The 27258-nt window shown below is 37.7% G+C and overlaps 1 protein-coding gene across 8 annotated transcripts in view; it reads left to right on the top strand.

The window, feature by feature from the left end:
* The window catches only part of PIK3CB (phosphatidylinositol-4,5-bisphosphate 3-kinase catalytic subunit beta), a 118153-nt gene extending 91264 nt beyond the window's left edge, over positions 1–26889 (top strand). For all 8 annotated transcript variants that reach the window (XM_052803543.1, XM_052803544.1, XM_052803542.1 and 5 more), the window contains 11 exons: positions 6833–6954; positions 8987–9130; positions 10083–10182; positions 12641–12819; positions 13462–13571; positions 13908–13986; positions 21189–21356; positions 21828–21951; positions 23014–23159; positions 24737–24869; positions 25366–26889. In XM_052803543.1, coding sequence (XP_052659503.1) covers positions 6833–6954; positions 8987–9130; positions 10083–10182; positions 12641–12819; positions 13462–13571; positions 13908–13986; positions 21189–21356; positions 21828–21951; positions 23014–23159; positions 24737–24869; positions 25366–25503 — 1443 coding nt within the window. In that variant the 3' untranslated portion in view covers positions 25504–26889. The remainder of the gene's footprint in view (positions 1–6832; positions 6955–8986; positions 9131–10082; positions 10183–12640; positions 12820–13461; positions 13572–13907; positions 13987–21188; positions 21357–21827; positions 21952–23013; positions 23160–24736; positions 24870–25365) is intronic.
* Positions 26890–27258: the final 369 nt, after the last annotated feature.

Below are 27258 nucleotides of genomic sequence, written 5' to 3'. Positions count from 1 at the left end.
ATATATATATGTCTTTCCACGAGTCTCATTTTTTAAATTTTAAATTAAAATTTTTGGTTTTATTTTTAAAAAACTTTAAGCTAAAAAGCGTTTGCTGTGAAGGATTATGATTGATAGTATAAATTTCTATTCTAGCTCAGTATTCTGACCTTTGCCTGTTACAAGCTAGGTGTTCTCGGAAGAAAAGGAAACCACTGCATGAAAACTCAACTTCTATCTATTCATCATGTGATTTTTGTGATTATCCAGTCAGTCAGAATCTTAGTTCGCCTCCAGCATAGAGTTTATTTTCTATTGTATCCTTCCTACCAGCTAGATGTATATGTTCTGTGAACTTATAAAAATAAATGGAATTTCATCCTAGCTCATTGTTTGTGCCATTAACACTACACTAACAAAGTGTAGCACCCGCACATTCCTTGCTCACTGGTGTTCTTTCATGTGCAAGAATCCTTTGTTCCTAAGTAATTCTGTTATGTGCTTCTGAATTTATTTTTCATTATTAAAAGTTATCTGGAAATACAAACTGTATTGGTAGAGTACCATGGGATACAGCCCTGGAGGGAAGAGGGGCCCAAGAAAGCTGGTTAATAGTCAAGGATCACCTCTTCCAAGCTCAGGAATGATGCATCCCAACAAAGAGGAAGTTAGGCAAAAATGCCAGGAGGCCTGTGTGGATGAACAAGAAGCTCCTGGACAAACTCAGACACAAAAAGGAAGCCTACAGAGGGTAGAAGCAAGGACAGGTAGCCTGAGAGGAATACAGAGAAATTGTCTGAGCAGCCAGGGATCAGGTTAGGAAAGCCAAAGCCCTGATAGAATTAATTCTGGCCAGGAACGTCAAGGGCAACAAGAAAAGCTTCTATAGGTACATCGGTGATAAAAGGAAGATGAGGGAAAATGTAGGCCCTCTCCAGAAGGAAACGAGTCCTGATTACCCAGGGCATGGAGAAGGCTGAGGTACTCAAGTTTTTTACCTCAGTCTTCACCGGCAAGTACTCCAGCCACACACTGCCCAAGTCACAGAAGGCAAAGGCAGGGACTGGGAGAATGAAGAACCACCCGCTGTAGGAGAAGATCAGGTTTGAGACCATCTAAGGAACCTGAAGGTGCACAAGTCCATGGGACCTGATGAGATGCATCTGTGGGTCCTGAGGGAACTGGCGGATGAAGTGGCTAAGCCACTATCCATCATATTTGAGAAGTCATGGCAGCCCGGGGAAGTTCCTACTGACTGGAAAAGGTGAAACATAAGCCCCATTTTTAAAAAGGGAAAAAAGGAAGACCCAGGAACTACAGGCCAGTCAGCCTCACCTCTGTGCCCGGCAAGATCATGGAGCAGATCCCCCTGGAAACTATGCTAGGGTACATGGAAAATGAGGAGGTGATTGGTGCCAGCCAACATGGCTTCACTAAGGGCAAATCATGCCTGACAAATTTGGTGGCCTTCTACGACAGGGTTATGGTGTTGGTGGGTAAGGGAGGAGCAACGGATGTCATCTACCTGGACTTGTGCAAAGCATTTGACACTGTCCCGCACAACTTCCTTGTCTCTAAATTCAGAGACATGGATTTGATGGATGGACCACTGGGTGGATAAGGAATTGGCTGGATGGCTGCACTCAGAGTTGCAGTCAACAGCTCGATGTCTGAGACCAATGACGAGTGGAGTTCCTCAGGGATCAGTATTGGGACTGGCACTGTTTAACGTCTTTGTTGGCGACGTGGACAGTGGGATTGAGTGCACCCTCGGCAAGTTTGCTGACAACACCAAGCTGTGTGGTGCGGTCGATATGCTGGAAAGAAGGGATGCCATCCAGAGCAACCTTGACAAGTTTGAGAGGTGAGCCTGTGCGAACCTCATGAAGTTCAGCAAGGCCAACTGCAAGGTCTTGCACATGGGCTGGGGCAATCCCAAGCACAAATACAGGCTGGGTGATGAGTGGATTGAGAGCAGCCCTGAGGGGAAGGACTTGGGGGTGTTGGTTGATGAGCTCAACCTGGCAATGTGCCCTTGCAGCCCAGAAAGCCAACCATGTCCTGGGCTGCATCAAAAGTGGTGTGACCAGCAGGTTGAGGGAGGTGATTCTCCACCTCTACTCTGCTCTTGAGACCCCGCGTGGAGTACTGTGTTCAGGTCTAGGGTCCCCAACATAAGAAGGACATGGACCTGTGGGAGCGAGTCCAGAGGAGGGCCACAGAGATGATCAGGGGGCTGGAGCACCTCCACTATGAGGATAGGCTGAGAGAGTTGGGGTTGTTCAGCCTGGAGAAGAGAAGGCGCCGGGGAGACATTATAGCAGCCTTCCAGTACTTAAAGGGGGCCTACAAGAAAGCCGGAGATGGACTTTTTACAAGGGCATGTAGTGATAGGACAAGGGGTAATAGCTTTAAACTGAAAGAGGGTGGATTTAGATTAGATGTAAGGAAGAAGTTCTTCCCTGTGAGGGTGATGAGACACTGGAACAGGTTGCCCAGAGAGGTTGTGGATGCCCCATCCCTGGAAGTGTCCAAGGCCAGGTTGGATGGGGCTTTGAGACACCTGGTCTAGTGGAAGGTGTCCCTGCCCATGACAGGGGGCTTGGAACTAGATGATTTTTAAGGTCCCTTCCAACCCAAACCATTCTATGATTCTATCAAATATAAGCAGGTATTTGTTTACTCGTTAAAATATATGAAGGAAAAGGTGTTCTTACTGCTTGCTCGGGCCTTTGAAATACAGCCTTTGGTAACTTTTCAAAATTCTGCTATTTGGAGTATGGATATTGGCTGACAGCTCAAAGTCCTTTAAATTTGGAAATATTAAAAAATATGTATAAAGCATTTTATTTAAACAGATGGCTGAAAATACAAGTCATCTTGCTTGTTACTGTGTACTTTCTGGAAGGAATGTAGTATTTATGTTTGCTTATGGATAGACAATAGTGTGGTTTATATTAGACTATTCTTGCTGCCAAAACCAATATTATATCTGCAAAATGATATCTTATCCTTAAACATGCCAAGTATTTCTGTAATACATAGACATATAAGTATTCCCAATGACTTACCTTTTCAGGTAAGGCAAGACAGCCTCATGAATTTTATGAGTTCCAAAATTAGCAGGACTTATAATTTACCTCTCATTAAAATTAAATATATATATATAGTACTAGCTGTATGTTGCAATATTTGTGCTGCTACAACATGCATGCTGTGGTACTAGAAGTTTTTTAAATGCCTATTTTTAGCTGTAAGTATTTCAGTAAACACTTAAGGTAAAAAGTTTAAAAAACCCAAACAAACACAAAACCAAAAAAAATAACCAACCCCCCCAAAACAACCAAACACCAGCTGTTATAAGAAAAATGAACTAAATAAATATATTCTTCTTGCTATTAATGCAGCTCATAAGTAGTAAGGTTTTTCAGAAATGGAGTATTATACTTGATTGTAGACCATCTTTAATCTATTAGTTCAGTGGTCCATAAAGTTATATACAACGGATTTTTGCAACTTTCTTGTATTACTTACCATATAAACTTCACCCAAGCTCTTGTATTGCAATATTTTAGTAGAACAGTTGCACTGAAGGAATTCTGAAAGTGTTTGCCCTCACTGTTGCCATAACCTCCTTACTCAGCATAGTAGGGTGGCAGAACTTGTTAGCAGAATTCACAGGCAGTATTTATTCTCGAAGCAAAATTTAGCCATTATTAAGGAAAAAAAAAAAAAATCCACCCGCTTCCAGTGAAGTGACACCATCATTAATGAGAACTAGGGAAAGGACAGATAATTTATTAAATACTCAAAATAACCAGAATAAAAATACTGGCCTGTGCTTAATTGTATTGTCTCTTATAGTAAACTTGTCTTGTTAGGAAAGAAATTGTGGTTATTTCTTTATAGAAAAAATATTGATATATAAAGGCCATGTTTGAGTTTTCTCTAAACCTTTAGATTGTTGAGAATTCCTCAACAACAAAGCTCCTTGTTTTTTCACAACTTGTCAGGAGCTGTTAAACCATGTGAGAGAAGTATGCAGTATTTCATGCGTGCAGCATTTTAACATGTTTGATATTGCAGAGAAATTTTAAGACCTTGAAACACATATTTTGAAATGTAAAATTTCTTTACAAATGAGATGTACTTGGAGCTTCTTCAGAGTTACCTCCCTCTTGCCAAACCAGATGAGGGCATTTCTTGGTGCAAGTTTCTTTTGCCCACATGCAACAAGTATTTCTGATATCCTTTCACCTGCACTTTTGAGAAGCGTGCAACGTACCTGGATGTGGAGCTAGTTGGATGGCACTTCTCTCTTCATAGAAGTTCCAAGGCAGAACATGAACAGAGCAGTAGGTGTTTGGGGAATTTTCTTGGCTGTTTCATAGGTCATTTAGATCTTTCTTCCTCTAATCTCATATCACTTAACATTTTCTCATTGTAATAACCTCTGAAATAATTTCAGCAGTCAAATTGAGGAGGTCTGTATCTTCAAATAAACTTCTCGGTTAATGTACATGCTGTAGACTATGACTTTCAAAATTCATGGCCTGATATGTGAGGCATGTAAGGCCACTTTGACTCATCTTTTCAGACTGTATTTCAGGTTCTCCATTCATTTTGATCATTCATTATTAACAAAATGTTTCTATATTTTTGTTGGTTCTGCACCTGATCTAAAGTAGGTTGTCTAGAAGTTCTGATACATTTGTTCTGAAGTTTCTTACTGTGTGTCTGACAAGCATAGCTGCTGCTTGCACTTTGAACATCTGTTTTATGGTAGTAAGTATCTGCTCAGTGTTAGTATTTGTCTCAGAATTTCAATACAAGTATTCCATGATATGCAAGTGTTGATGGCTGTAGTTCTTGACGTAAGGACTGGTGTCGTTGACCCTTACTGGGCTGTGGATTGAATAGATTTTTGCATGTTTATTTCTGTGGGACTGACATCTATATTTAAACACATCTTTAATTTTACTTCATATCATTATGAACCTTGCATGTTTCATACCAGTATTTGCCCATGAAAATAGTTTAATTGATTCTTTCTTCCACTTTTGGAATTGTAGCATGGCCACTGGCTTTGCATTGTGATTGATCTGTCCCCATTTCTTGCCTTGCGAATTTCACAAAACTGCATGGATGAACCAGTTCAGAATCTGGCCCTGTAGGTGTTTAAATAGTGTTATGAGCATGCCTGTTAAATGCAGGCTGAGACTATGAACTTATACGTGTTTGTCATACTTGAACTGGAAGCGTTTAGTTGAACTATGACATATAGTAGGAATAGAGATTTTTTTCACTGTTGGTGTAAAAGGATTACTAAATCAGGAGGAAAATAACATCTTCGTAATAATTCAGATTTTATAAGTTGCTATTTAAATATGAAATACCTGTATTATCTAATTTGTAGGAAAGGGTGTTTTTATCATGAGTTATGACTCATTCATATGGAGAAGAAAAATCTTGTGCTGTTGATACACTGCATTTACACATTCAACCTTATTTATTTTGAGTAATAGTGTACTGTTACAGTCATACAACTATATACATATTATTAAAAATATACTCTCAGCGGGTAGCTTCATTAAAATGCAATAAACCAGTTTATTTTAGGAGACTTCTAGATGATGTTGTTCTTGGTAGTCCAAAATGATACACTAGTGTTTTCTGTAATTTTTTCCAGCACATCATTGTCTTCAGTATTGGGCATTTTTAAAAATACCTAACCTGAATCATCCTTTTTGCAATTTAAGCTCATTACTGTTCACAGTGCATGTGGGAAAAGGCTCCATCAGTTGAGCTGGATAAATATTTTTGGTAAAGATCTCTATCAACAAAAACCTTCTTTAATTTTTTTTTAATGGAAAATCTTTACCATTACCAAAATGTTTATATTTATGAAAGCATTTACAAAACATTATCTAAATTTTATTGAAACTGTTTCTAAAACTTACAAATCTGAGGTTACCTAATTTTTGTTTACTGTTGTCCTGGTTTCAGCTGGGATAGAGTAAATTTTCTTCCTAGTAGCTGGTACAGTGCTATGTTTTTGAGTTTGGTATGAGAAGAATGTTGGTAACACTGGTGTTTTCAGTTGTTAAGTAACGTTTAGTCTGAAGTCAAGGATTTTTCAGCTTCTCATGCCCAGCCACCAAGAAGGCTGGAGGGGCACAAGAAGTTGGGAGGGGACACAGCCAGGGCAGCTGACCCAAACTGGCCAAAGGAATATTCCATACCATGTGATGTCATGCCTGGTATATAAACTGGGGGGAGTGGGGGCGGGGGGATTGCTGCTCGGGGACTAACTGGTCATCGATTGGCAGGTGGTGAGCAATTGCATTGTGCATCACTTGCATATTCCAGTCCTTTTATTGTTACTATTGTAATTTTATTAGTGTTACTATCATTATTAGTTTCTTCTTTTCTGTTCTTTTAAAGTGTTCATATTTCAACCCATGAGTTTTACTTTTTTTTTCCCCAATTTTCTCCCCCATCCCACTGGGTGTGGGGGGAAGTGAGTGAGCGGCTGCGTGGTGCTTAGTTGCTGGCTGGGGTTAAACCACAACAACTGTGCATTGTGTCTATGTGTGAAGAAACAGATTTTTCAGACTAAGTGTAAATGAGACCTGCTGCCAAAAAAATAATATAGATAATTTTAAAGGATAAGAAACTTAACCAGAAGTGGGCCCATTTTCCCAGAATTATTTCTCTCCTTTCCTGCCCCCCCCCCCACTGCAGCCTGTAAGCTCCTTCTGTTAGTGTGAATGCTTTTATAGGCAGTTATACCCATCTGTTTTCTTAAAATAGTTACTTTACCTGTAACCTAATAGTCTTCTTTTTAAAACAGCTTCAGGCTCTCCTTCAGATATGGCCCAAGCTGCTGCCTAGAGAAGCATTAGAATTGTTGGATTTCAATTATCCAGACCAGTATGTCAGAGAATATGCAGTGGGTTGTTTAAAACAAATGAGGTGAGTATATTGTATTATTTCAGCATGCAAGGATTTCTGGGGTGAAAAGCTGTATTCTGTTTGTTTATAGGAAAAAAAGAACCCAAAGAGGAAAGATTTAAACACACTGCCTGCAATGAATAGATGGCTAAATTAAGTGGTCTAATTTCTAGATAAGCACGTTGGCAGCCAAATAAAACCGTCTTATTCTGACATCTTGTATTCCATGACTATCATTTTCCATGTTGCTAAGAGAACACCAATGTACCTTTGTCCCAGAGAGTTGTGTATTCACCCCTTTCTTGGACAAAGGGGAAGCAAGATAGTGCGAGAACTTTTTAATAACAAGGGACAAAATATTACAATAGTCGAATACTATAAAAACTGCCATCTAGCCACCTCACACTCTGTGTTAGGTATTCGCTGTATCATTTAATAGAAATGTAAGCTGCAGCACATAATAAAAACCCAGAGAATTACTGGTTGGTTTGTTCTTCACAGTAGCTTTTGATACCTGCAGTTCTTCCTTTATCGCATATAATTTTGCTCTTCACTGTAACCTAGGGCAAGATTTGTATAACATTATCATTTGCAGCATTACTGCATATTTCCTGTCCTTGAATTCTAAATTCTCTGTGGTGAATGGTTTAATGATTAATTTTTTAATGGTCAAGGCTAGACTTTTGGGGTAAGAAAAAAAAAGAATGTTTTGACTTCTTTCAAATGCAAACAAGCAATCTAGCTGCTGGGCTATACTAATAATACTGAATTGTTACATCTGGAATTATTTCCAGTATTCTTAGTTCTGGCTCTGAAGCAAGATCGTGTTCAGCTGAGTGTCAGAAATCCATTTTCAACTTCTTTAAAAAGTCTGATGAAGGTAGCTGGTAAAAACTGTAACCTAAAGGTGAAAATAAATACAACACAGCATAATTGAAAGTTTTTACCAAGTTAGTGAAGTTTTTCAGAGTAAGATGGAGAGAATGAAAGAATTCAGTATTTGCATCTCTGAAGTCTTCAGGTGATGGACAGAAGAATTTCTACTCTTTTCCTTATATCTTTTGCAGGGCCTTTGTAAGAGAAAAGAAACTCAAATGTAAAAAGTCAAGGAATGTTCACATTTGTTCTAGACTAACATAATTGTCAAGTGTGAGAGGGTTTTTGGGGGGAGGGGAATACAGGATTTTACAGAAAATTATTGGAATTATTTTTATTATGTCAGAATATTACTTGCAGTAGTTAATTAACATAGAGGCTTTTCAAAGGTATGTTTATGAACTGTGGCTAAATACTTAAATTTGTACTTATGAAGTAGGAGTAATTTGGGCACTGTTTGGTTTCTCAAAGATGATGTACTTTTAATTATCCTCTAGAAACTTTCATGTTGTTGGTATGATTTAAAAACAAACAAACAAACAAAACCCCAAACATTTTGGCTAAATGGATCACTTTGTAGGTGTAACTTAATAAACTAACACCTATGAACTGACAGTAACTTTTAAAGACATGTTAGTTGAATTTCTTTCAGTGGAATGAGTACTGTCCTCCCCCTTCCTTGTAAGCTGAGTGACTTTGATAGGTATACGCAATTACTCTCAGTTCTTGTCTGTGCCCACTGCATCTAACTGCTAGGTTACAGTGGTTCTTTATGTGGTTCCAAAGGTCCAGCTCCTCAGTCAGAGGTTGAGTGGTCAGAGGGAGCCAATGTCCAGTCTGAAATAATTTGAAATAGCTAATGTCCCAGATGCTTAACCTAGCACTGAGGCTGAGATCTTGATCTTGTAAAAGCCCATGACAGGGCACCAGCTTTTTACTTACAACGTTGAGGGCCTTAAGGTTCTGCTAAAGGTATAACTTACTGATGAATTGATCGGTCTGGCAGTTGCACTAAGCTGTGTATCGTTGTCCTTCTCCATGTGACTGAAAAATTGGGGGACACTCTTGCTATTGAAACAAATCTGTCATCGCAGGATTTCTCATATGCATCTGAATTTCTGGAATATCATTAATCTAGTTACTCTGTTACTAACTGCTTTTATGTACCTCATTCTAGTGACGAAGAGCTCTCTCAGTATCTTCTTCAACTTGTGCAAGTCCTGAAATATGAACCTTTTCTTGATTGTGCGCTGTCCAGATTTCTGTTAGAGAGAGCACTCGCTAATAGGAGAATAGGACAGATGTTGTTTTGGCATCTAAGGTAGGAGATTTTCCCTTGCGTCTTTCTGAAACTGTTGAGCCTGATTGCAATTTCAAATATGATTTCTTGAGGATTTTTCTAAATGAGCCATTATTGTAGTCCCGTACAAGTCCTTTTTATGTTTCTTTACCTTTGGCATTTATAGATCAGAGCAAGCCTGTAATTAAAAATATATTACAGTGGTTTGTAATCTATTGTTTGGCGAAAGTATTCCAAAATGCATTCAGCTCTGTCTGATAAGTTAAGTTTGTATATAACTTTAGTGTTTGTTTTGGCTGTGCGTGCAGTAAAAGTACAATATTTATACCTCACAGTTGGGAAAAATTTATATTATTGTTGAGAGTAACAGAAAATAAAAGCAGTTCTATGAGTCGTTGCTACTTTAGATGATCAGTTCTGTGAATGGCAGAAACCTTGCAGAATGGGTTATAGGTTGATTCTGTCTTCAAAGTACAGTTTATTTTAATATTTCTAAATAAAAAGAGCAAGTACTGCATGAGAATGTTTTGGAGGATAATTGGCTCTGGCATAAGGTTCAGTGGTTTGTTCCCAAGTGTTCCCCCTCAGGCAAATTTTGGCTTTTCCCTTACAAACGTTTGAGAACACGTGGTTTAACGTCAGCCCTGATTGTCAATATTGTCTTCTATGACTTAGCAGTACTACTTTCTTGAATAAAAGGGGTTCCTGAAAACAAATATCCAATCGCTGCCTCTTGGCATTACTGCCTCCAGAACAGTCCTAGACCTTGAAACAAGTGGCATGCATTGAAACCAGCCAGTCCTCATAGTCTTCAGCACATAAGTGTTCTGTTATTTCTTAAGAAATCTGGCTTTTTGTTTTATCTACATGACCATGAGGTGTTTTGGTGTTTGGTTTTTTTGTTTCATTTAATGACTTCAAGAATGCTAATCTGTAAATGCTGTGGTCTGATGAGAAGCTTTTCTTCTTATAGGTCAGAGGTTCACATACCTGCCGTTTCAGTACAGTTCGGTTTGATACTTGAAGCTTACTGCCGAGGAAGTGTTGCTCATATGAAAGTGCTTGCTAAACAGGTATAGGCTTCCCTTCTCCTTTAAATCATGACTTATCCTAGCTTGTAACTCAGATACTTGTTCCATTGCTCCTATGGGGCATATTGGTTACCTTGACAAAGCCCATCTGTTGGGGAGCAGGGAAGAGAAGGAAGCATGGATGAAACAGAGAAATAAAAGGGCTAAATAGATGGATGATGGAGCAGACCTCCCTGGCACAGAAAGCAGTTAGTGCTCTGGGGACTCAGAGGTCAGGAGCTGTTTTTACAGTCTTCTGACATGGGTGAGATACTTTCAGCGGTATGCATATGTTCTGGATAGAACAGTAGGCTGTCTGGATTATTAAGTGAGGAAGGGTTTCTGTGCACTTGAAACCTGTGACCTTTTTTCCCCAGTAAGGGTAGCTTGTTCAATAGAAACTATTACCTTTCTATCTAAACTTTAGGTGACTCCAGGACTACTTCCTGCAGCTTTGGCTTTTGTTAAAAGGTGATGCAAAACCCCCTGAAGTTGTAGTATAATGTAGTATTTCCTGGAAATAGAGGTGTTGAAGTAAACCAAATACTCATTTTAGTGTTAATATAGATGTATGATTTAAAAAAAAAAGGAGAGATGTTTGCTTTTAAATACCCTAATAAGTGTGAGAGGTTTGCTTTTAAATACGCTAATAAGTGTGTCAGCAGATTATTAAGAGACACTCACAAATCATGTTTGAAGTCTCTAATGCAGTTTTAGCAAGTTAATTTAAATTGCGACCATAAAAATCTTTGAAAAATCATCTCTCTCTGGAATTAATGTGTTTGCTGTATCAGGCCACGAAGACTTACTCCGTAGATACCTGTCTGATGAGTGTTATTTCTGACAGTTTTGATACTGTCTACATTGAAACAATGCTTTGAGAGGCATATGGAACAGGAATGTACTGTTGTGCTCTTTATTACTGCAGTTCACAGGACATTGAAAAGACCATCTCTTACACATGTGTGCTTGTTAGTATTGTCAAAATCATAAAAACATTAGGTGGTGAAATGCTTTAAGCAATAGACCTAAGGTCAGTAAAGTTTTTGTGCACTTCACAGGAAACAAATGTCAGTGCAATCAAAGAAGGGGCAAAAAAATTCCCAACTGTGCAAACACGGAAGAAATTCAAAGTAGAAATACTTTAAAAAGTTCCTGTTTGTACAACACAGGTTCTGTTTTGTTCCCTTGTCACTGATGTTTGTACAGCTCCTAGAATAGTGGAAAAGCAGAGCGCTTTTGGTTTTGACAGATGGCTGACCTGGCAGGTCTCCATTGCCTCAGTTTTATAATCAAACTGCATACAATTTCCACAGCATCCTGCCTGACAGCGTTCAGTCTGTCTGTAGAAGTGTGGTAAGTTTTGACTCAGCACCTTGTAAGTTCGACTGAAGCTTCCTTGTATGGAAATCAACTTTTGTAGTTATTAAATTGATGCTGTTTGCTAGAGAATATGTGTATTACCGAGCATGTTGACTGTGGCTAGTGCAAATACAGCTGATTGTTGTAGTGACTATTTTATATTCGGCTAACAAGTTGCTTAGATGTAGATGCAGTGTAGAAATTATCTTTGTTGTATGTGCTATCTAGGTTTGTTACTGAAGGGCTTTTCTCTGTTAGTGTTATGTACATTTACATCACTAGTTTACTTGTTTTCTTAGAAATTACGTAGCAGTAGAAAACTTTCCAAAGCAGAAGAAGGGGAAAAAAGGGTTAAACTCACCTGTATTGATTGCAAATAATTGCCTTGCATTTTTACACATTTTTAAGGTAATAATATTGCTTAGATGAGATATTATGATTCGGACCACCTTAACTGATTAGAGCATTTGCCTTATGCCTAACTTCAGCAGAATTTTAATGAACAAACACTTAAGACTCTATTCTATAAAAGTTAAGTATGTGTAGTTATGTATGTGAAAATTGTCTGCAAGTAGTCATGTGGCCATATCGTATTGTGTGCAAATAACTGAATGCATACAGTGAAGTATCTGTATCCATAGCTCATCTCAAGTAATAGTTGATTTTGTTAGAGGTATGAAGCACTCAGTATTTATGTTGACTTCAGTATGGATAGAGGCATCTATGTTATGTGCTTTGTTGAATTAGTGGACGAAAATTGTATTTTGAAGAAGGAATTTGTGTAAACATATCATATGTTAAAATACTTCATTCATTTTTTTGGAAATGTTAAGTCATGCTTTAAAAAGTGACTTGAAGCTTAGGAGCTTTCATCCCATCAGTGTCTTTGTTATTTACTAAAATGGGATTTCTGGGACACAAGTGACTTAGGAAAGGCTGTTCTCATGTTTTTTCAGGAATGCCACCTTAATTGCCATCTATTCTTTCCATTTTTAAAAAGTTACAGAATTATTTAATACTTCATTTTGAAATGGTTTTTTGCATTGTATTATGTGTAAAATCAGAGCAATAACTTTTAAAGATAAAATATCTCTTTCAGGTGGAAGCCCTTAATAAAATGAAGACTTTAAATAGTCTAATTAAGCTGAATGCCATGAAGCAAAGCAAAGCAAAAGGAAAAGATGCAATGCATACATGCTTGAAACAAAATGCTTACAGAGAAGCACTTTCTGACCTCCAGTCTCCTCTGAATCCTTCTGTTATACTTTCAGAACTACAGTAAGTTAAGAATGAGTGAATAAAATGTAGCTTTTGCATGGAAACAGTGAAGCAGAAACGCATATGTGCTTTTAACTTCCTTTGGCTGTATTTTTCAGGAGGTATGCTGTCATAGGGAACATGTTCTATAGTGAGAGAAGGTCTGTTGGGAATCTTCCTAAGGTTAAGGTATCAGTTAAGTTAGAAGACTTTTGTGATCCAGCATGAAACTTAATACTCTTTTAGTTAGTGCATTACCATAGCTAAATATATTTAAATATAAGCCTAAAAGCAAATTAGACTGCATTCTTGGCTTCTGTTTATAACTATAAACACAAAAGCCATTAAAACTTTTAACAGCACTTAAATATAAAGTCTAAAAATTGATGGGAAAGGATTTAAAGAAAACTACTTTCTCTGAAAATGCAGGTGTTTAAGCATTAGATCTGTGTATGCCAATCACAGTATCTAATACATTCCATCTATAACAGATATGTTCATAACTTGGTAAACACTCATAGCATAGTAGCAGAATGAAAGCAGAGAACATTTGAGTACTTCCAAACTGGAAGTCTGTGTGTTCCGTTGTGTTTTGAACAATGTTTAGACCTTTTCGTCTGAATTACTCTTATTTACTAAATCTTTTGTTGTATTTTCTTCTAGTGTTGAGAAGTGTAGATATATGGATTCTAAAATGAAGCCTCTATGGATAGTATACAACAATAAAATGTTTGGAGGAGATCTTGTAGGGATCATCTTTAAAAATGGTGATGGTAAGCAATGCTAAAAATTTTAAATTTTTCCTTCTTCATTCCCACACTTGCACTTAAGCTGTGTTGCTGTATATTGCCATCATATAAACATGGTTTACTCTAACATCGGTCAAGAAATCAAGCATCTTCTTCTGACTGGGTTTCAAAGTATAGGCATTATCAGTCATGATGATATAATTATGTTTAGTCCCACTTTAACCTTTAGGCTTGATGATTTTAGTGTTTTTAGTATTTTAGTATTTTTAGATGCCTTTTTCTGAAGGCCTTATAAACATTAGAAAATTTGTCTACAACACACTGAGAAATTGAAGGAGCAGTTTGAACATTTTGTTATAGATCTCCGACAGGACATGTTGACGCTCCAGATTTTGCGTTTGATGGACATACTTTGGAAAGAAGCTGGTCTGGATCTCCGGTAAGGATCTCTCGAGGGCTATTTTATTTGGATGGAGAGTCCACTTTTAGCAGTAAAGCTTTCCTGTTTTTTAAATACCTTCCCTACTGTCCCCTTTCTAAATATCTATATCAATGCCCAAAGGTTTCAACTGTCACAGCCAAGATGAACAGGCTCTAGAAAGCAGTTGCCTTAATTAGTTAGATGGCTTCTCTTTGCATTTCACTCCCTAGATGGCCCACATTACAAAAGAATTTAGCCATGAAAAGAAATAATGGAAGAAGTGAAACTTTGGGGGTTTTTTAATTTTTTTTTTTTAATTATCAAACAGCATATTTTCCCTGGTGCACTGCATCTCTTGTCCTTTATCTAAGTTGCCATACTGATAAATTCCGCTGTTCTCTTATATAGTTTACTGTTTTCATCCTTTAAAATCATCTCGATAAAAAGCATTGTATGAGGTCAGGAAACAATCCTTGAGTTAAGGGTCCTGCAAGCAGGTTTTGTGCCTTTTTTTGTTTGTTTGTGTCTGTGACCTTTCCAAACAGAGGTGTTACATAAACTCTTCATGTAACAGACTTACTTTTTAATGGCCACTGATTTTCCAGGCATATGCAAAAATGGGGGCTTAGTGATTATAGGAATTGCAACTCTTAAGTTCTAATACACATGTGCAAGTGAGGTACAAACATAGAACACAGATCTGCTGGCCAAAAGTTAGCTGTTGAGGATTGCATCTGGAATACACTATCGAGATTCTCTAATAGGTAGAACTAATAGGCAAAACACTCTCTAGAAATTAGTTAGCTTTAAATACTGGTAATTTGGGGAGGGGAAATAGGAGGCTTGAGATACTTTGTAATAGAATTTCACTATCTGGTTGAGAATTACCAGAATTATGGAATGCACAAATACGGGCTCTTCTTTTTAACATTTTCTTATTTCTCTTGGTCTTATTTAAGGACATGTATGGTTTGTGCTGCAGTGGCCACAAATGAATGTATTACTGTCCAAATAAATTTATACTTGCAATCTATTTCCTACAAAATTTAACAGAGGAATGTCTGTCTTGTATTAATTGCATAACAGGCTTCATGAAGATGAGGGTCTTGGGAGAGAAGTTAGCTGCTTGTCCTTCTCTTCTAGGAGTGCTGCTGCACAAAGAAAATGATGATGATTGGGAACAGTCACTATAGATTTACCAAGGGTAAACCATGCTTGACTAATCCAATTGTCGTCTTTGAGGGAAACAAAGAGTAGTGGATGTCCTTACCTTGACTTTAGCAAGGCTTTTGAGTCTGACTCCCGTAATATTCTTGCCTCTTGAGTTAGGATGTTACACTCTGGATGGTGGACAACTACATAATCTGCCTGGAGGTTGATGACAAGTGGATTATGGGATTCCCATATTCTATATGGGAATTTTTATATTCTTAGCCATGTCAGTATCCTGCAGTGAAAGACTTTTATTATTTAAATATGTAGGCAAGAAAAAGCACTTCCATCTGTTTTATGCTTACCACCTGCTAATCTCAGTTACTGCACGTTTTCAGTTGTATTTTTGAATCATGATAAATAGTGGATAGTCATTCAAGAGTAAGACAAGATTCTGTAGTATGATGAGGTTGACAGGAAAGGTGATATGTTTAGAACCGCTACTATATCGGGGAAAAAAAATGTTGCAGCTTCCTTAAAATTTCACTTTTCAATGCCATTTCAATGAAGTAGTTCTAACTCAGCCATTACAAAGTCAGTGGAGAAAAAGCATAATGTCCTAGTGCATTTGTACTAAAGTACTAAAGAGGTTTTTATGGTATTGAACTCACCTGTATTTCATGCTAGTGCTTCTATTTCTGCTTCCTTTGGGCAGTTGTTGTGAGGTTGTAAACTTACAGTAGAAATGAGAACTCATAATTTCAGTGTTCTGTTAGGGCAGAAATACTCTGTTTGAGAAGAATCTTCTCATTTGCTCTGCTGCTCCTGCAAAGCCACTTCTCTCAAAATGAAGTAATAAACCTTTCCAAGGTATCATGAGTACAGGAGTTTCCAGCATTTGGAAAACTTGTTTCAGAATGATGAGGAGGGTTGTGGGGTTTTCATTTATTTATTAGCTCATTAGTCAAGTCTCTAGGGCGATACCTCCTTCTGTGTAAGCTAGTCACTTTTTAATTGGTTGTATAAGTAGCAATGGACTCAACTATTTTTTGTAGTAGCCACTTTTTCTTCCTGCTGTGAGCAGTCCTCTTATCACTGTTTACACTGAGACTTACAATCATTGTGAACACCTTCAGTGTACGTTCTGAAGTCCCACTTTGCATTCTTTTCTTGATAGAACACTATTTGGATGTCAGAAAACATTTTTCAGACCAGAAATATCTTTGTATCCCAAAGTCTCTTGCAAAGCAGCTTTCTTACCTTCATATGCTTGCTAAGATAAGCATGACTTCTTTGTAGGAATACTAGAGTATTCCAGAGAGAAACAGTATCAGGCATTGTTCAATGTTGTCATACAGCCCTCTAGTACATGGGCAACTTTTCCAGTCAGATCTATGCACCAGTTTTAGCCAATATAATTCTCAAATTCTAATTTCTTTTTAGAAAAATAGTTCTAAAGAAGATACTGGGTGTCACATTATTATAAACCAATTGGAGGCCATAAATTCAATTTTGTATGCCTGTGAAAGAGCTATAATCCTTTTTGTTTAATTCTAAAGTGTTGTTTAAAAGCCTAGAAGTACTTATTTAAATACTACTTGAAATATTTCATTTAGATTCTTTAAGCTCATTTCAAATTTTTTGTGGTTCAACCAAAATAGTGGGAGCTTCATAAGGCACATAACATCAGCCTGCATAAACTTGTTACTTATGCTGCTTACGGAAAGGTTCCTTTGAGTGAAGTATGGGATAAGGTAGGACTGTGAATAATAAATTGTTTCTGGAAGTATAAGTTTGCGGTGAGGTGGCTGAGTGTGTGTTAAGTTGAACACCGATTTGAGGAAGCTTTAGATAATTTATGTCATAATAAATAGACTGTGAGGAGGCTGATCCAGCATTTAGGGGCAAGGACAACCTCTGGCAGCTGTGGAATCCCAGATGAGGCATTCTTCGGTTGCTGCCTTCCCAGAAGCTTAGTTTGTGGTTCCAGCCTAGGCCACACACTGCAGCCTAGGCCACACACCATGCCTAGCAAACAGGAATAGTGATTAGGAGTCATCAAATATGCTTTTCCTGACTAAGGCATTTTTTTAAACTCAACAAAGGAAGACCAAAAAGTGCCTCTGATGTCTTAGATTTTACTTAAAACTCTCGGAAGAAAAAAAGTAGAAAGGGGAAGTTCCTAGTGAGAATTGAAGTTCTATAATTGGCCTGTTCCATTTATTTACTTAACTGGGAGCATCTTCCTTCCATTCATCCTCTCATAGTTATGATTATAAAATAAAATTCTGGGGTTGAGGCAAGGTTACAATTCTATGTCTATCAAAGAGAGATTAACCAGGCAGTTGACAAAAGGCACTGAAATGGCCTGAATTGAAAAGAGAATTGGACAAAACGGCACTCTGAATGCCTAGAGCATGAGGATGCAGCTAAGAGGGTAAGACTTTGTGATCTTCATGTTTACAGTCTACATGCCTTTCAAGAAGAGGCAACTCCAAAATCTATGCATGAGCACCAGTGGTAATGAGTTCTCTTGCCTTGTTCGTGAGTTGGGACTTGGCTTGCTTCTTTTTGCTTGCGTAAGAGGCAAGGTGTCAGGCAAAAAAGCATCAAATAGATCTGCTTTCCTGAACAATACAACTTCCTACATCCGTACCAATCGGTGGAGTCTTTTCTTCTTGCCCTGTATTGTCCTTTGAGGCTTTAGTTTCCCTGAAGCTGTTGCTTCCCTTTTTCCTTTTGTGGATGCATAATGGATTTTGCACTTTTCAACTTTTTTCTACTACAGAAAGTTTGATAACTCCAAGTAAAAGCAGGGCTTCTCACTTGTCTCACCACTGTAAGAGCAGAAGCACTCACTGTTTGCCTCTCTCTTCTAATCTCTTTCACACATGGTGTGTTTTGTTTTCTAGGTTCCCGTGTGTGTGTTCTAACTAAATACCAGAACAAGATGGGTTTGTATCGGAAAAGGAAATATGTATATGCAGGAGGATGCAACAGTGTACCCCAGTAGGTCCTTCATCCTGGACTACCACTGGATGGACTGTAGAGTGCAGAACTGAATGCAAATTCAGATGTGAATTGCATCTGCTTCTCAGTACAGTCCAAACATTAGACAGCAAAGACCATCAGAATGGTGCTCTGTCATTTAGAGGAGTCTGGCTCAGAGTCAGTTTACCTTTAGACGTCAGTCAGTCAAGTACCAGAGAGAAATGAGGAAACCAAAAAAGCATATTCTTTAATTAATCCCCATAACCTATTCATTTCTAAGACAAACTATTACCTGAAAATTGAGCAGGAAATAGTTGGCCTAGGACATTAGTAAGTATGTGCAGCCAAACTTCCTCAGTTCTTCTAGTAGTTTATCTCTAGTTGTTTCTTGTACTTTAAATATGGGCAATTATGGAACAAACTTGCTAAGCTAAACAATATTTATATTGAGATTGCATCTGCAGAGTGACAAAATGAGACTTTCAGAGGTTCAACCCCCTGAAGGGTTACAACTCTTCAAGTTACTTTGCTTTAAAAAATTCTACATCTGAAGTCATGTGTGTGGGCATATTCATAGTAGATTACATAACTTTCTATTATTTCTATGAGGACTGCTTAAATATTACAAATACATGTCACAGCAAAGGAGCAAAACATCTGTCTTCCCAGGCATGCTGTGGGGTCTGCAGTGTTGCATCTCTTAGGAGAATAATCCTTGCATCAAAAAGTATTTCTGCTGCTTTACCTACATTACAGCATTGAAATTGTGTTAAGGGAGAAATTGTTAAAGTAACCGAGCAACAGAAAATCCTAAGTTTGAGGAGTTTGATCTGTGTTGAGTGACCTTTGTTGTGGTCAGTGGTCATAAAGGTATTTAGTACTTGGTTACTTTTTGGACAGATGGAGGGAGTTCTCCAAACTACTTTTTCATTTCACTGCCTATTTGTAGTGAGTTTTCATTTTCATCTCCCTTAACACGTGTGAAGCCTGATGTTAAGCGGATGTGTATGAATGAAATCAGAGTTCACAAACACATTGAAAAATGTGTTTGTTACAAGTCTAACGAATGTCATTATTTTCAAACCATTGGACCTGAAGTTACAGAGAATGTATTGATAAATTATCAGAACTTGGTATTGTATTTGGAAAGATTCTGCTGTGGAGAATTAAACTCTTGAAATAAAGAACAGTATTAAATAGAGTGAAGAAGAAAATTTTCTGTCCTGCCCAGGATTGCTGTATTGATCTGTCTGTGGTCCTTACTGGCATTAAAAAGCAGGGAGCATATCCTGCTGACAGATGTTGAAGTCAGAAAGACCAGGATGAGATGGAAAGGGCCCAGAGGATTTGTCCCTAACTTGACTCCTGTCAAACTGTCTCTCTGACAAGGATGTTTTTTCCTCCAGTTGTAAGCACGCAGTCCTCAAGGGGCTGAAGGCTTTCATCATTGCTTGCTTTTGAAGGGGAAGTTGTTGGACATGTGCCCAGTTAAGCTGCGAGCGGGGTGGGTTGAAATGCAATGGAAGAAGGCCAGCATGCACTTTAACCTGGCAATATTTGGCTTAGATTTGTCATGTCATGATAAGGATGGGCAGTGCTTCCTTGTATCATGAATGCTGGTGTTCAGTAATTACAGATACCTTTCTGTATCATGAGAACCTTCTGGTCTAGAGACTTGGGGTTTTTAATTGGGAAACGGATTAGAATAGAAAGGGGAAGAAGGTTCCAAATCTGCACCACTTCTTTTTTTGTTTTGAAGTTGAGTGTTCTCTAAATACACTGTTGAATCTGGTTTTCAGTTTGCTTTGTTCCCAGTAGAGAAGGATCCCCAACTATATAGTTATTACTCCTTGTGCTGCTTCAGTTGTGTATTATCGCTCAGGTAGAGGAACTGTTCAGTTATCTAATAGCTATTATGCTAAAAAGTTCTGATTAATTTCATCTGGAATTGTATTTATCTTTCTTCTATGGATTGGGATAATAGGCTCTGTCAGGTAAGAGATGCGGTTCTGCTTTGTAGCAGTCAGACTTAATATCTGCTTTATATGTAAGTACTGATGACAACTCCACCAGCAGTGCTTTTTCTTTATATGTGTGCATATATATATATATACACAGACACAAATATTTTAATATGTCCTGCAATTTTTTATACAGCTTTGTAAGTTAGTGAGTGCTAGTCTATAGCTTGTATACTACAGTTAGCTTCGCATGGGCATCCATTCTTCTATATGTGGATCCACGACAAGAATTGAGATAATATTCTTGACCTGAGATGCCTAGCATGAGAGTAGACACCTCAATTTGTGATGCAATGCCTTTGAAGAGTTCGCTTTCAGTTTCCATTGCATACATTGAGCTCCCATCTAAGTTGCCATTCCGTTTTAAGCATCTGGACTGAGGAAACGTTTTGGAAAAATACACTTATTATTTAGACATATCTCCCCTTGATTCAAACCTGTAACTGTGTCTTATTTTAATGCAATTATATTGTTGTAGATATTTTTACTAGGCATAGTATATGAATGCACAGGAATATTCTTATATATCAGGCGGGTTAAAAGCTGTATTCCTCTTTCTCATTAGGTTTCTATGCTTAAAATTAGTAAGAGTTGGAAAACATTATATTATGTTTATATTTAAAAGGATTTATAGCATTTGAAGTTGAAATAGGAAGAATGGGGGAAAAGGATAAGATCCTTCTTTCTATTTACACAAATAATTTAGTCTAGAATGAACATGAGTGTAAGTTACGGTCTGTTTAACCAGTAGATTAACAAATGAAAACAAAGGGCTCCCTCTGTGGTTTCTCCTATAAAATTACAAGTAACTGTGTTCCCTAGTAAAGGAAAAAAATAGGGTTGCTTATAATTTCTTTTTTTACATATATGCATGTAATAGGAAAAATTAATGGTTGAAATGTATTGCTAGTATTTTAACTTTGCAAGCAGCATGTGTATGTGAACCTCCCGAGAGTTTAATGTTCAAGTTAGCATGAGTATTCAGCCCAATATTGATACACTAAAGAAACATTCTTGCTATTTTTATCTTTAACATGAATCTGTGCTTTGTTTCAGGATATTGCCATATGGCTGTTTAGCAACTGGAGATCACTCTGGCCTTATAGAGGCTGTTTCTAGTTCAGAAACCATTGCTGACATTCAGTTAAATAGTAGCAATGTTGCTGCTGCTGCTGCATTCAACAAAGATGCTCTCTTAAACTGGCTGAAGGAATACAATTTAGGGTAATTTCTACAGTTATTTTCTCATCTGTAGTGTAAGCTACAAAATTCCTGTAAGTTTCTATTTCAATACTGAGGAATGTGTGGCTCTTCTGGCAAGTTTGTTACTACTTAGTTTTCTAGTATGTCAAATTCTGACTTAGATTCATGGTGCCCTTAGAATTCAAACAACGATCCAGCTGGAATTCTGGCATTTGCAGCATTTTGACTGCATGTTGTTAAGTTATACGGGATCTGGCAAAACAAACAAACCCAAGAAAACTACATGGGTCTCAAGTCTTGATGCTGTTGCCTTTCATAATATTTGCCTTTCTCCTATTCTTCATAGTTACTTTTTACAGCATTTTCTCTCAAATAAGTCTAGTTAGTCCTGGTGGGCTTCTGGTTTAAACAAGCAAAAATCCTTTTTGAGGTCAAGGCATGATGTGAATTACTAGTAGTATGCACTAATACTGTTTGTCTTTGTGGTTACAGAGATGACTTGGATCGAGCCATTGAAGAATTTACTCTGTCTTGTGCTGGCTACTGTGTAGCTACTTACGTATTGGGGATTGGTGACAGACACAGTGACAATATCATGGTCAGAAAAAATGGTCAGGTAAAAATCTCTTCTGTAGGCAGAATAACTACAGTATCTCTGTGCAAGAATTATCTTGAGAACTTTTAATTTCTTTAGTGTCTCAGTAAAATTAAATCCACACATTATTAGGACTGATACCTTTGTTTACTGAGAATTGAAGAGAGCTTCAAAGAGAGGAAATGCAAGACTAGTGGAAGGACTGACCAATGCCTGTTTAGTAAGCAATTCTATATTGAAGTGAGGCTGTTCTATAGAACTTTTTCAGAACATCCAAAAGGCCTGTTAATGGTTCAGATTCATTGAATAAAAGTAGCCTTAGAGTATCTTGCAAAAGACCATCCTTAAAAATACATGAATTGCGGTTTTGAGCAGTGTAGTCTTCCTGACGTTAGTCTCCACAGCCCACCTCTGCAGAAGTTTTCAATATGGAACTCAGTACCAGCATAATGCTGTGACTGTAAGTCTCAAAACCTAGAACCTAGGTAAACTCTTAGAAACTTATTTTTCCATTTGTTACTTTCTACTCTAACTTCTCTGAATTTATTTAAATTATTCTGCCTATAAAACTAGCAAGGGTTCTAAAAGTGAGAGTTTTATAGACTTTTGCAGTATTCTTTTAAGTTTTTACCTACTAGAAGAAAGCTGAAATGCCCTTACCTTTGATTCTAAAATGAGAGAACTGTCACAAGTTCCTTGAGGTTAACTTAAGTTCTACTAGGTTTGCTTCCGACTTTATGTAGGAAGCCCTTGGATACGATGATGCTGAGCCTCATGGGCTCCATCAGTCTCATTTTTCTATCTGATATTACCAACAACATGTCTATTGGCAGACATCAGAAGCTTAAACCTGAGATAATCTTTTGCACACTGATTTGTAGTAGTGGTCACTCGTAAGAGTGTGGATGTTATCACTGACTTTAAGTAAATCTTGAAATGTTTAAATACTCCCAAAGGGTTGAAACCATGGGCTGTGGGGAGTAGCATTATAAGTTAACTGTTCTTGATACCAGCATCCTGCAGAGATACCAGTAAAGTGAAATATTTCACTGGAGAAATTAATTTTCACTTCTGTTTTTTTAGCTCTTTCATATAGATTTTGGGCATATTCTTGGAAACTTCAAGTCCAAGTTTGGAATTAAAAGGGAACGGGTACCTTTCATACTCACCTATGATTTCATTCATGTTATTCAACAAGGAAAAACAGGGAACACTGAAAAATTTGGTCGGTGAGTATTATTGTGTTCTCTAACTTTTGTAACTGAGATGAACTCTGGTGATAATTTCCAGCACACCAGGAACCTATCTGGGTTTGGTTTGCTCATTTGTACTTGTGCAGAAGTGTGCTAATATGCATTTACAATATTATCTACCTCTCTACCTGAACTAGAATCTATATACAAATTACTTAATACATCAGAAACTGCAGCTCTGCAGTGGAAAGATACAGTTCTTTTTATCTCGTCTAGCAGGAGATGGCAGATTCTTCTGGGCTCACCATTTTTTTTTTTTTTTTTTTTTTTTTTTACCTTCAGCAGCACTGGGCACTAGGGAGGGATTCCACAGACTATTGTTGAAGTGAGATGAAGCACTGGACTTAGGAACAGGCTCCCTTCTGCCTTTTCTGTCCATCAGTGCACATTCAGTGTACTAATCAATCCTGGCCTTACTTAGATGCTTAGGCATATAGAGCTATGTGCTCTTAATCCAACATTTTTGCATGCCCCTTCCCATCTTGGGTTAGAGAGCTACAATGGAATATGAAAGCACGTGACAAGTGAAAATTACCCTCTGTGACCCTATCTGTTGCGTCAGAGTTTTCCTTTTCCCTTCTGTGTCATTCTCACCAATTGACGGGAGGGGCATTCTGAATGTTTTCCTCTCACTTTGCTGTCAGTTTTCACAGGAAGAATTAATTGACAGGGATACAAAATTAAGTACTTAGGTATGGCTTGATAAATCTTACAGCTACGTCTTGTAGAAGAAGCTATACATATATTTGTAATGGTGTGTCCAGGAAGAATGGAAAACAACTGCCAGTGACCCATGTCTCTCCTGGAGAGTAAAGAAATCAGCCTGTAGCTCTATTTTTAAAACCGTGAAGTAAAGGCTATTAGGTGACTGTGCTGTTGCCAGAGCTGTGGAATATGGAGTACTTTAAATGGCAGTAGAGTTCCACTTGAAAAATGCCTCAGAAGAGAATTTCTTCTTTGAAGTATAACTTGTCATCTTAGTCTGAAGGGTTCTTCCCACTTCCTGTGGAAATTTACAGGTTAGACACTGGACAGTGCACATTTAGGGACATTGAGCAAGTTCTCAAGTGTCTGCGTGATGGGTCTTTATGCCAGATCTGGCAGTCGGTTCAATTTTGACCAGGTTTTCAGGAAGGAATTACCTTACAGAGATGGGCTGGATTGGTAGGGACTGCTGTAGAGCTTTTTTTTTTTTCCACTGTAGGTCCGCTATACAGGATCATCAGGGCGTTTCACCTAACAAATTCTCAGGGAGATGGGACACTGGCATTACCTCTGGCATTTTTAGCTCTTTCTGAAGAACGGTGGTTTTTTTTTTTAAAGCTTTTGGTCTTTTGTACCTATGTTTTAAGGGCTTGTTGGAGAGGCATGGGATATTTTTGTGGGAATGCATCACAGGTTCTGTAGACAACTCTGTCTTTTCTGTTACTGTGTTCCTATGATATATGTGTTAGACCAGATAACAAGTTTTGGAAATCATTGCATGTATTTGTCAACTGTGTAAGTTCTTGTGTATTGTCTTCATTGCATGTGCTTTGTGGTTGAACATGAAGGTTCCGCCAGTGTTGTGAAGAAGCATACTTGATTCTGCGAAAACATGGAAACCTATTTATTACACTCTTTGCACTGATGTTAACTGCAGGGCTTCCAGAGCTAACCTCTGTCAAGGACATCCAGTATCTCAAGGTAAAGTGAGATTTACAGCTCAGCAGGACTTAGCATTTTGCCAGTATGTGAATTTTCATTCTAAGATGAACACATTTTAATGGTTTTTCATTTCGCTCAAGATTTCCACGTAGTTCTCAAAGCTTTCCTTTTCAGCTCTGTAAAACAAGGTCCTTAGTCAGTCCTAGCAGTCAAAGGAAACTATGAATATACATTCCTCTCAACCATTCTATAGTGAGTTCAGCATCCCTGCATCTTAAATGTAGTCATTTCAGGGGTGTTTTACATCTTGGCTCATGCACAAGCATAGACTTGTAAAGGTGAAAGTTATTTGCTTAATTCATCTTTAGTTTTATCTTTAAACCCAGAAAAAAACACTGATGTGTTGCTCGATGAATAATAGGTGAAAAAGTGTCAAAACAGAAAAAAACAGAATGTGGTTTGTGTTGAAAGGTGGAAGAGGCCTTAACTGTGTTTTTTAAAATTCCTAACAGTACTTGTTTTCCTATCATCTTAGGACTCTCTTGCCTTAGGGAAGAGTGAGGAAGAAGCACTAAAACAATTTAAGCAAAAGTTTGATGAAGCACTCCGGGAAAGTTGGACTACCAAAGTGAACTGGATGGCTCACACTGTTCGAAAAGATTACAGATCCTAGAAAAGTTTTGCATTTGCACTAAGCTGAATGTTACCTTGATAAGTGTTTTTAAAGGGGATCTGTAGTATGGACCAACAAAACTTCTTTTAAGTAAGAAAGAAAACAACAACAAAAAGAAATGGGCTGAAAAAATTCCTGAGTCTTTTGCACTCTGCTTCTGAATGCTTCATTCCAAGCCTGTCTCTACAAATATTGAACATCCTGGATAATCAGTTCCTGCTGACTTTGCACGCTGAGAGCTACTAGGCATTTTTAAAAATTCTTTGGTACTTTATGGAGGTGTAAATATTTGTTTTTATACGTTAGGGTAATGTGCTCTAACATAGGAGGTTTGAAGACCTCTGACAGAACTGTTCTCTGTTTAAAGTTGGGACTTGAAGAGTAATTTTTTTTTTTTTATATCCTAATCTGGCAAAAAATGACCATATTGTGTATATTTTTCATATGAACTCTGCCCTCCTGGCACAGATGCATTACTTCTACTGTAAATAGCAACCACAGTATCATTGTACTACAGGGAGCTGCTTAATGTCTCGTACTGCTGCCGAAAGAAGAGTACATATTGGGGGTGGGTGGGGGGTGGGCTGACCTTTAAAAATCATGCAGCATCCCGATGTTCAGAGTTGCACAATTTTGTTCCTCTGACATAACACACTCAAAACAGAAGCCCTTCAGTAAGAGGAAAGTTAGGCCAATTCCAAACATGTCTGAGAATCCCTGGTGGGTAATGGTCTCCCATTCGGCCGCTGGGGCTTTGTTTTCAACTCTTAGAGAGGCACATTTATTTCAGGTTCAGCAAGAAGCTTCTTACAGCCTTACATTGAAACTTGTATCTCAGATTAGTTGTGCCATGCAAATGTACTGACTTATGTATGGAAAATTTTCATGAAATATACTGCACATAGTGATTTTTAGAGCACACATACCAAAAAACCCCAAATGTTTGGAAAAGCAAGTGTTTATGGGAAAAGATCATTCCATAAAACACCAGTGAGAAGTCATTAATCTTTTCTTTCTGTATTTATTAAAAGCTTGCAGTAACGTTGCTTTACCAAGATTTATATGTTGAAGATGGTTGCTTGAACAAACTGGATTTGTTTTAATTTATTTAGCGAGGTACCAGGCTTTTAGGTGCTTAAATGGAGAGCAAATTTGTTACGTGCAATAGGGAACTGCTGGTTAAAAGATGTAACATACTGTTTCTGAACATCAGCAAGATAGACTTTAACTACTGCTTGTTCTCCAAGGAACACTGGTAGCTCTCAATTCTTGTTGACATTTGAAAGAGAATTAAACATATATATTTACTTTTTGACTAAACAGTTGTTTTGCATAGAGATGTTGTTTTATGTAGGAATTTAATTAAAGGTGGTTTTACTTTGTTGAGAGTGATTTATTATTTTTTGTTGTTGTTTTGGGGTTTTGTTGTTTCTTTTAAAGGTCAAAAACCTATCTGGAGCCACGTAGCATTTTATGTAGTGGTTTGATTCTCTTGTCCTCACCCTTCAGGCTAATCTGTCTGAAAAGACCTCTACTTCTAGAATATTGTAAAAGTAACAAATGGTTTGTGGTTTGGGGTTTCTCTGTTTGTTGTGGGGTTTTTTTGGTTTGGTTTGGTTTTTATTTATAATGTAGTAGCATTTAAAGTGTGCTATGTCCCTCTTTTTAAGTTTTTTTTAATTTTTAAAGCAGATGAGAGGAAGGGTAAAAAGAAACTACTTTGCAGGTGACAACTCTGAAAAAAGTAATTTCATC

This window comes from Harpia harpyja, chromosome 12, assembly GCF_026419915.1.
Source record: "Harpia harpyja isolate bHarHar1 chromosome 12, bHarHar1 primary haplotype, whole genome shotgun sequence".
In the NCBI taxonomy this organism is placed as follows: domain Eukaryota; kingdom Metazoa; phylum Chordata; class Aves; order Accipitriformes; family Accipitridae; genus Harpia; species Harpia harpyja.
This window is presented reverse-complemented; position numbering and strand designations above follow the sequence as displayed.